This window comes from Maylandia zebra, linkage group LG11, assembly GCF_041146795.1.
Source record: "Maylandia zebra isolate NMK-2024a linkage group LG11, Mzebra_GT3a, whole genome shotgun sequence".
Classification (NCBI taxonomy): domain Eukaryota; kingdom Metazoa; phylum Chordata; class Actinopteri; order Cichliformes; family Cichlidae; genus Maylandia; species Maylandia zebra.
Window position 1 is genome coordinate 477,148 of NC_135177.1, and position 10,912 is coordinate 488,059.

At 47.3% G+C, this 10,912-nt stretch overlaps 1 protein-coding gene across 9 annotated transcripts in view; it reads right to left on the bottom strand.

Moving 5' to 3' along the window:
- Positions 1–1,405: 1,405 nt before the first annotated feature.
- Positions 1,406–10,912, bottom strand: part of ascc3 (activating signal cointegrator 1 complex subunit 3) — a 149,186-nt gene continuing 139,679 nt past the window's right edge. For 8 of the 9 annotated variants that reach the window (XM_076889658.1, XM_076889656.1, XM_076889661.1 and 5 more), the window contains 5 exons: positions 5,322–5,473; positions 4,679–4,820; positions 3,593–3,799; positions 2,728–2,903; positions 1,406–2,354 (listed from right to left, as the gene is read on the bottom strand). In XM_076889658.1, coding sequence (XP_076745773.1) covers positions 2,213–2,354; positions 2,728–2,903; positions 3,593–3,799; positions 4,679–4,820; positions 5,322–5,473 — 819 coding nt within the window. In that variant the 3' untranslated portion in view covers positions 1,406–2,212. The remainder of the gene's footprint in view (positions 2,355–2,727; positions 2,904–3,592; positions 3,800–4,678; positions 4,821–5,321; positions 5,474–10,912) is intronic. The other variant, XM_076889663.1, reaches the window with a different exon arrangement.

Consider the following 10,912-nt stretch of genomic DNA (forward strand, 5'->3'; position numbering starts at 1 on the left):
TCGTCATCGGCGGCCCTCACAGGGATCACTGCTAACCCGGAGACCCGAGGCACAAAGCTGACGGCCGTCATGTCCTGCAGTCGGTCTGTGCGGAACCTCGTGGTTCTGTGTGGAACCTCGTGGTTCTGTGCTCCTCTGGGCTGAAAAGGCTCCACGGCCTCGGGCAAAGTTCCCACCACACAACCTCATAAATGTTTTGCTTGAGCGGAGCGTAAAGCGAGGCTGCTTTAGACCGCTTGTTTTTATAGAAAGCGTCTGTTTGACAGGCAACACGTTTCAATTTTAACAGCTTCAAATACCGGAAACTTTTTAAAATTATTATTTTATGTATTACTGTGGGGTCTAGCTTCCAATACAAAGCGCCTGCAGGCATCGTGTAACTTTGTGCTGAACATTGGGGGTCCTGACCCAGATTTATTTATTTATTTAAATAAATAAATTTATTTATTTATTTAAATAAATAAATAAATTTATTTATATAAATACATAAATTTATTTATATAAATACATTTATTTATATAAATACATTTATTTAAATAAATAAATAAATTTATTTATTTAAATAAATAAATATGTGGGTCGATTCCCAGATGATTAAACATGCAACTGTTTTGCTGGTAATACCAGAAACGAGTAAAGAAAATCAACACCCTATTTATGCAAGATAATACATAATTTTATTGGGGGGGGGGTATATTGGTTGGGTCTGATTATTGGGGGGGGGGGGGGGTCATACCCCCCCATGCCCCTGGAATCACGCCCCTGCCTGGAGGCGCTGGCTGTTGTGATTTGGAGCCGTTTGGAGCTTCTTCCTGCTGGGTCTCTGTTGACGCCCCACACATGATGTTTTCCTTACTTCAGCTGGTCTGAGGATTTAAACCAGGATTAGAATCAGGATCATATTAGGGGCATATTCTATATGTTGACACGCTCACTTGCTTTTCATGAATTTACAGTGAAATATTATTTCAATAACTGAGTGTGAAACACCCAAAAGAAAAAGCCTTCAAACTTTTGGCCTAACAAAGGAAACCGAGCACGAGCTCATTTGAACCTGCATGTTCATGTTTATCTTTCATCCAGCGTGGTTCCTGCTGCCAGCAGCTCTGCGGTGGACAGTGTGGACAGTGTGGACAGAGTGCTCTGTATGGATGTCTCCTGGTCTGCAGTCTTGGCTCAGACCCGCCCACCGTCACCTGCTTCACTCGACACTGCTGCAGCCTCCATGTTTTATTCCAGCACGAGGTCAGTTCATGTTTTTCTGTGGTGTCACTGACTGAACCTAAATAGACTTTTACACAGTGTATGCATGGTGTTCACAGCACATCAGACATGACTGAGCTGTAAGCAATCACTGAGAACGAAAACTCCAAATAAACAAGTGAATGAAATGAAAAACGCACAATTACAATTTGAAGCCACACAAAACACTTTATTCAAAACCAAATGTAAATTCTTTAATGATTGGCGGCACAGTGCTGCTCACGGGGTTCATACACATCCACACAAAGGCCACAGACAGCAGCGTTAGGCTCAGGGCCTCTGAAGCATGCAGCGGTGAGGGAGGAGGAAGCTTTGTTCACACACCTGAACTCAAAGCACTTCATCCAAACAAACACTTCTGTTTCCACATCTGATCCAAAACGATTTGCACATTTTCTGCCCTTCACAGAAATCTCTCACCCACACTGGCTGCTGCTCCAACACGAGGCCACAGAAGGTTTGTCACACTGCGTTTCCACATCCACACAGGCACGGAGTCAGGGAAATGTATGATCCTGTTGTTGAGCTGAAGCTCCACAGCGTGCTCACCTTTAACACAGCTTTGTGTTACTGTCAGCCCACAACCTCCCAAACACGACAGCAACCTGTTTGTGTTCGGTGATGTGCTTTGGTATAATCTGTACGATGTTCTCTACAAATCAGGCACAGAGCTACATTTCACAGCTACACAGCTGCTGTTCGAACGTGTGCCGCCATGCTTATATATCTGACACCACACACAAAGATCCGGCCAATCAAGAACGGCGCAGCAGCAGACTCTTGTTGGATGTTGCCAATTAAAAGTTAAATGAATGAGAATGAGGCGGTCCTTGGCACCGGTGCACCACAGTGAGCACAGCCACAGTGCGTGAGAAAGAAACGACGTCACTTCCGAGGTCAGCAAAGCGGTGACTGACAGACGTCGCCGACGTGACACAGAGGTACTTCCTCAGCCCAGGGACAGATCCGAATGTGAGACCTCGCTGTTGACCTGTGCAGCGATGCTGGCAGGCGTTACGTTCAGGTGAACATCATACTGCTGGTCCAGACCCAGGTAGCTGTCACTCATCAGGTACAGCGTGTAAATACACCTGAGAGGAGGAAAAACAGGCCTGAAAATCACCTGAGACAGCGACAGAGTGGAAACTGTGTTCACGTTCATTTCTTTGCTTCTACATAAACTTTTAAAAAGATAATGAGGAGAAGCTGAGACACTGCGCAGGCCAGTGATCTGGCACAGAGGAGCCGATCAGCAGTGAGCTGCTGGACTCACGCAACAGTGTAATTTCCATTTTACCACCACTAATCCCTCCACAGTCCACGCTGCGCCCGAGGACTGATCGGCATGACTGGTGCATCGCATTGACAGCCTGCAGGCACGTCGTAACGTGCTACATAAATGTCACAGTATTTCACGTTCTGCCTACAGACCAGTGCGCTCAGTGTGTGGGAGACCAGACTTACTTTCCGGTCCTCTCCGGGGTGTAGAAGGCCATGGACACGGCCGTGTGGTTACGCACGTATCCCAGCCGTTTCACAGCCAGCAGCTCCCTGCGATCCACCTCCCCCAGCACGAGGAACCAGCCCTCATCCTTGGCCTTGGGGAACCTGGGAGCTTGGGCCTTGCTGTCCTGCCTCCTCTGGAACAACACACATCGTGCACACTGAAGTTTGGGGAGTTTCACATGTTGGATGCTATTATTAAAACAGGGCTGCCTTAACGTGGCAGGTAGGAAACACTGCATGACCTCACGTCTAGCATGCACCACCAGTTTAATTCAGTTTGATTTACAAAGCATCCAATCAGACTCTATGCTTCACTTCCTGTAGAGAGCAGAGTCACTGTGTGGTCTGGTTTCTTCAGCCTCATTGAGCAGTGCTGGTATATTTCTATGCTTGACTGGATTTTATATTGTTCTTGTGTTTTGTGGATTTAACCTCCAGAACACGCTGAGATGACATGTTTCTGGTGTCAGAGCTCGGAGAGGAAACTTTGTGTTTCTCCTAACGTCTCCTCGACGGAGGGGTCCGCCCAGCCCCGCTGTAACGTCTGAGGTGTGAGCGTGACGACAGGTGAGGCTGACAACATGCATCTCACTTCATTACTCACGAGCTACACATTCAATATGTGACTGTTGAAAGTCCGACTGTCATCACTCTGTGCAGGCCGAGTTTGCTGCTCTCTGCAGGCTTGTACTGAGCACTACATGAACTATTAGCTAAAGCTCGTCCCAGCAGCCTCTGGGGTCAGCGTCTGCTCAGCTGCTAAATAAGCCACTGTGTTCAAACTGGGAGCAGCCGCCTGTTAGAGAATATTGTGGATACTGACCCTCTGCTGTCCCAGATTGAGGCGTCTCAGTGACACCTGCAGAACATACTCCTGGTCAGCGTGGACGTCCAGCCAGCTGCTCTCCTTCCTGAGGTTAGCTCCTGCTGCAGGGATGGGACGCTCCGTCTGCTCCTGGCTCTCCTCCCACCAGCCCTTCATGCTCATCTCAACTTCCAGCACTGGGAGATGGCTCAGGAACGACCACGCCTGAGGAACGTTGGATTTACCATGAACACAAGCTGTTTGTGTAACACACAGGGCATCCTGAATCTGCAGCACTTTATCAGAGCTAACGGACACACGATCACACACACTCATTGTGACACAGCTGTGTTCGAACCTCATTGGAAGAGCTGGTGAGAAGCTTGACAGGCTGTACAGTGGAGTCACATGTTAGCCAGCAGTGGAAATGATTGGATGTTATCTACACTGATATATGTTTTAGCGGACAGGAAATCACCTGTTGTTTGCAGCATGAGTCCAGTCAAAGCTGCAGACGTGTGAAAGCGAAGCTTAGAAATAAAATGGCGAGTTGTGACGCCGAGGCTGCGGCGGGCCTCGTTAGCTGCTTGCAGGACAGCTGCTTCAACCCAAAGAAGCTGCCAGGAGGGAGGCAGAGGACAAACGCAGACAGAGGGATGAAAACAAAGCAGAGCTAGGAGGCTGTGCGGCCGTCTGACTGGGGGGGCACGGAGGGGAAAAGCTATTTATGTGAGGATTACTCTTCCTGAGACAGTCAGACAGGAACGCTGCTGCACATCTAATTATTTAATTAGAGAGGCCGCCACACTGCAGGCCGGCGGGGAGCTGGGGGTAAACGTGGCGAGGGTGGGGGCAGCAGAGACGGCGATTGGGTGAAGCTGCAGGGCCTGCTGCCGTGCCCGGACACTCTCATTACTGCTGCAATTAGCACTTAAACTGGAGCTGTGATCGGGGATCCTGGCGTATCGCTGTGACACTGCTGTGTGTGATCTGCATGGACCACGCGGGGCACAGCCATGCTTAGATTGTTCCATCATCTCTGCAGCAAATCCAGACTGGCTGCTTCCATTTGCACATTTAGACGAATCATTTCTGCAGCCTTACCTGAGCAGTGTGACTCGGATGAAGCTGTCGGGCCACCATAGCAGAGAAGACGCTTTCATTTCCATTACAGGCAGCGATCAGCTCAGGAAGTCCTTCGATCGGCTCGTTCAAACCTCCCTGCCCCTTCCTGTTTCCCCTGTTCCTAAAACAGGAGGCATCAGAGACAAGGTTGGCTCTTACCATTAAAAGGACACAAGTGTCCAAATGCAGGCTTCGTGTTTGTACCTGAGTGACTGCACAGTGTTACTGAGACTTACACCTGAAGGTGGGAACAGCTTCAGGCTACAGGTACATCACCCCCTCCGCCTCGCCCTGTCCCCAGCATCCTCCTTCACCCCGTCCACGGAGCTTCTCTGTGCTCTTCCTCTTTCCCTCCTGCCTGCAAGCTCCACCTTCAACATCCTTTGTCCAATATGTCCACTACCCCGTCCCTGCACAGGCCCAAGCCTGGCCTCTCTGACTCTGTCCCTAAACTCGACCTAATCTTCACTCTCAGCTTCTAACTGTGAAACAACACTGAATCCTTAACTATACTCACAGTCACACATTAGGATGATTAAAGGCTTTTTTACTTGAGATGAAGGATTCGTTCCCAAAATACCGAAGCAGGACACGCTGCACAGCGAGCAGAACGACGATTTACCTGAACAGGCCGAGGTGTTGCTGTTCTACGTGTGGGAGCGTCAGTAAGGAGGAGTCGTGCAGCCAGCGGCCCTGGACGATCATTTGCACAAGATTGCAGATGCTGATGGCTGTGACGAGCCAGCCTTCATTGGCAGCTACATCCAGCATTGCCTGAAGCAAACACAGAAGACAGTTCCTGGCACATAAACACTAGGGGTGCAACGATATTCGTATCGATATTGAACCGTTCGATACAGTGCTTTCGGTTCGGTACGCATATGTGTCGAACAATACAACATTTGTAATTTATTTAATCAACTTTCCTTCTGACGATGCTGTCTGTGTTGAGCGCTCAGTGAATCTGTGTTCGACTACTCCGCCTAGGCTGCACTGTCGAGCGCAGATCCACTGAGCGCTCAACACAGACAGCATAGTCAGGAGGAAGAGCGCAGGGCAAGCTAGCGAGACAGAAGTTAAGCTCTTCTTGCAACATGGACCTCCCCCACCCTCATTCAGATCTGGCGTTTGGAATTATTTTGGTTTTCATGTGACGTATGACCCTGAAGGTAAGCGAGTCATGGACTAAAGTAAAACAGTATGTTGGATGTGCCATGCAATGCTCAATTACATGGGTGGGAACTAGTGTGTTAGCGCAGTTAGCTCGTTAACGTGTTGGCCGTCTAGCCCCATGCACGGGGCGATCGGCGGTAGCTCGTTAACGGAGATTTGCCGTGTTGTGGCGTTAAGGTCATTTCAACGAGATTAACCTGAAAGCACTAGTGGGAACACAACGAATATGACTGCACATTTACACCGACATCATCCTAGTGCAAAGACAAAAACAAGAAGCATGCTACTAACTTTAGCCGAGTCATTTAGACAGCTGTTAGCACATGATTCTCCTTATGCTGCTGAGAATATAGCCCAGAAGAAGCGGATAGTATAGCTTTTATTTTGGAAAGAGCCATTTCTCTGTAATAAACTCTCTTTTCCAAAGATGAGTGATTCCTCAATCAGATACAGGGCTCGCAATATCGCTAGCCCGACGTCCCGGAGCTAGCGATTTTTTCAGTCGGGCTACCAAAATCTATCTCTTCCCTGCCCGTCGGCCTATTGTAGGAAGGAAAAATATATGTCAATGCTTTTGCATTCTTTCAGAAATGTAGCTGGGTAATTATGTCATTGGCATCGGTGAGCCACTGTCAATATGTGACATATTGAAGTCGCGTTTGAATTTGCGCTCGTTTTTTGCTTTCACTTTGCAATCGTGCGAACTGTGTATAGAGAGCGACAGCACTGATCTGTGAGTGATGATAATTTGTGCACCAATTCCTCTGACATCATCTTATTAATCGTTAGCTTACTATGCAAACATGACAAGTGAAATCTCCCGCAGCAAGCTTAAACATGTGAGAGGTTGATCGCGCAGAGAATCGCTGAGCTTATGTGAGTGCGCGTGTAAAAGCAGCAGGAGAAGTTATGACAAATCAGACTATAAGGCAAAAAGAAAGTGCAGCTTTATGGTTTCATGGACAAAAGAATTTCTGTGGCTGCGATATGACGAGCTAAATAACCAGGGCTGCACATAAGTGGTCCGCAGGTGCGCATTCGCTGTCAAAATAAAAAACACCCACAAGGGTTAGGGTTAAATTTAAAAACTGTACTTTTGAGTTAAAATATATATTTATAATTTTAATAAATGACAAATTAAAAAGGCATGAACATTTTTTTTGTATCGAAAAAATATCGAACCGTGACACCAAAGTATCGAACCGAACCGAACCGTGAATTTTGTGTATCGTTGCACCCCTAATAAACACAGTCGTGAAGCCGTCAGCCAGCAGAGCTATGTGACACAACAAATGACTACAGGACATGTTTGAAATGTTTCAATGGTTTTAATCTCTCGGCTTGCAGCTGGTGTGACAGTAGAACAGAATCTAAACACACTCAGCCGCGTCTCCTGACGTCTTCGGCAGCTCCCTTCACTCTGTGGTTGGCTTTAAGGTGGCTGAACACAAACGTTATTAATCTTCATTTGCAAAGTCACACTTTGAGTACAAAGTCCAGAGAGTGGGCTTCACAGAGGGGATTCAAATGATTGATCGAGCACATTAATAGCAGACTGTGGCCAAAGTCCTAGCAGGGCTTCACCCAACATCACCAGCTGATCAGAGGCCCTGTGAGCACTCGGTTAGAGGAGCCTGATCAGAGTCCACGTGGAGCCTGGGTCCAGGTCTGGCTTCACTGAGGAGACCAGCGAGGTACTCGGGTGCTGCTAACAGCACGTGTCCGCTTCAGTGTATCAGCTTGTAATGAGGTTACATGCACTGCATTAATGGACGGTGTTAGCCATGGCAGCCCACAGACCCACCTCCACCCAACTCGGTTGTCCTAACATAACGCAGACGCTTCAGCTCACAGGACTCTGTGTCACACTCAGAGTGGATCACTGTGGGAAGCGTCCACTCAACTGAGGGTGGATCATTCAGACTCACAAATAAATATGCAAGTCTGTCTTTCCATTCGACATATTCACGTTATGTGTCAATAAGCATCAATAAAAATATACATTCACACAATAAAAAGCCTCATAAAGGAGCTGGAGATGAGAAGAATGTCAGGACAGCAAAGCAGTGAGCACATCCACGAGCTGCACTAACACACCGTGGAAAATCACAAGCACATGCACACAAACATCCAGCGGAGCTGTGGACAATGGCTTCCAGCCGCCACTTCACTCCAAACAGACGCACTGAGGAGCTCAATGAACACCACTGGCTTCATTGTTGTCAGCGTTACCGACTCTATTAGGTTTCTAATGTTAAAGACTGTCAGCTGATCTCTGCAGACGCCACACAGCGAGGGTCCAGCCGCACAGCTAACGTCTGACAGTGTTGGGGAGTAACGGAGTACATGCACCGCCGTTACGCATTTAAAATACAAAATATGAGTAACTGTATTCTGTTACAGTTACCGTTTAAAAAGGTGGTATTCAGAATACAGTTACTTTGTTGAAATAAATGGATTACACGGCGGTACTTTCCTGTTTCATTTTGTCGCGGGTCAGGACTGTTTGGGTTTTGTTTGATAGGTACAGTGGGGCAAAAAAGTATTTAGTCAGCCACCGATTGTGCAAGTTCCCCCACCTAAAATGATGACAGAGGTCAGTAATTTGCACCAGAGGTACACTTCAACTGTGAGAGACAGAATGTGAAAAAAAAATCCATGAATCCACATGGTAGGATTTGTAAAGAATTTATTCGTAAATCAGGGTGGAAAATAAGTATTTGGTCACCTCAAACAAGGAAAATCTCTGGCTCTCACAGACCTGTAACGTCTTCTGTAAGAAGCTTTTCTGTCCCCCACTCGTTACCTGTATGAATGGCACCTGTTTGAACTCATCATCTGTATAAAAGACACCTGTCCACAGCCTCAAACAGTCAGACTCCAAACTCCGCCATGGCCAAGACCAAAGAGCTTTCGAAGGACACCAGGAAAAGTATTGTAGACCTGCACCAGACTGGGAAGAGTGAATCTACAATAGGCAAGCAGCTTGGTGTGAAAAAATCAACTGTGGGAGCAATCATCAGAAAATGGAAGACATACAAGACCACTGATAATCTCCCTCCATCTGGGGCTCCACGCAAGATCTCATCCCGTGGGGTCAAAATGATCATGAGAACGGTGAGCAAAGATCCCAGAACCACACGGGGGGACCTGGTGAATGACCTGCAGAGAGCTGGGACCAAAGTAACAAAGGTCACCATCAGTAACACACTACAACGGCAGGGAATCAAATCCCGCAGTGCCAGACGTGTTCCGCTGCTGAAGCCAGTGCATGTCCAGGCCCGTCTGAAGTTTGCCAGAGAGCACATGGATGATACAGCAGAGGATTGGGAGAATGTCATGTGGTCAGATGAAACCAAAGTAGAACTTTTTGGTATAAACTCAACTCGTCGTGTTTGGAGGAAGAAGAATACTGAGTTGCATCCCAAGAACACCATACCTACTGTGAAGCATGGGGGTGGAAACATCATGCTATGGGGCTGTTTTTCTGCCAAGGGGACAGGACGACTGATCCGTGTTAAGGACAGAATGAATGGGGCCATGTATCGTGAGATTTTGAGCCAAAACCTCCTTCCATCAGTGAGAACTTTGAAGATGAAACGAGGCTGGGTCTTCCAACATGACAATGATCCAAAACACACCGCCCGGGCAACAAAGGAGTGGCTCCGTAAGAAGCATTTGAAAGTCCTGGAGTGGCCTAGCCAGTCTCCAGACCTCAACCCCATAGAAAATCTGTGGCGGGAGTTGAAAGTCCGTGTTGCTCGGCGACAGCCCCAAAACATCACTGCTCTCGAGAAGATCTGCATGGAGGAATGGGCCAAAATACCAGCTACTGTGTGTGCAAACCTGGTAAAGACCTATAGTAAACGTTTGACCTCTGTTATTGCCAACAAAGGTTATGTTACAAAGTATTGAGTTGTATTTTTGTTATTGACCAAATACTTATTTTCCACCCTGATTTACCAATAAATTCTTTACAAATCCTACCATGTGGATTCATGGATTTTTTTTTCACATTCTGTCTCTCACAGTTGAAGTGTAGCTCTGGTGCAAATTACTGACCTCTGTCATCATTTTAAGTGGGGGAACTTGCACAATCGGTGGCTGACTAAATACTTTTTTGCCCCACTGTACGTTCTGTTGTTCCAGGCGGCAGCGTTACGGTTGCCATGGTTACAGGGTGACGCTCTCTCTCTCTCTCTCTGTGTGTTTCCTGGGTGAGAGAGGCCTTTTTGTTGTTGTTGTTGTTGTTGTTGTTGTGCTAAGCTAACAGGCAGAATGCTACAGGCATCGCCCTAAAGCATGTAGCCTGATGGGCGGTGTAGTCCGTGCTGCAGGGAGGATGGACTGCCATACCCGTGATGTGTCTGTGAGTGCGGGAGGGAGAAAAAGGAAAAGTACGAGCTGTCACGGAGCAGAAACGGGAGCTGGAAGCATGTAAATATAATAATAACCACTGCAGCCAAGAAGAGAGCCTGACGAGCCCAGCTGTAAGTAAGCTATTAAGACTCGACTGTACGCCGTGTTCGTGTTTTCCTCTGAAACAATAAGTTCTGTTGCAGCAGCCTTTCAACGCCTCTCTCTGTCTCTCGCTAGCAAAGTGACCCAGACAACAAAGTAAAGCTAGTTTTCAGCTACGAGCCCGACGTATTAGCCAGAGGTCCCTTTACTACGGTTCGGAGCCGCGGACCTTCAGTAACAGTAATAAATCACATTCACGTAGTTGTAAACAGCATGATAATATATTAAGTAATCCAAAGTATTCAAAATACGTTACTCTCATTGAGTAACGTTACAAAATACATTTTGGGGCATGTATTCTGTAATCTGTAATGGAATACATTTTAAAAGTAACCTTCCCAACACTGCTGACAGTCGGGTTATTGATGAGATGGATCGGCTACAAATCACATGCTAATATTTCACATTCCCCTTATGCTAAACATTATCTACAGCACTGAGCCCCCATCAACACGTGAGCACCGTGCATGTGCAGCACATCACTCAACACCAATATAAGCTACCACCATTTGGCTGTAG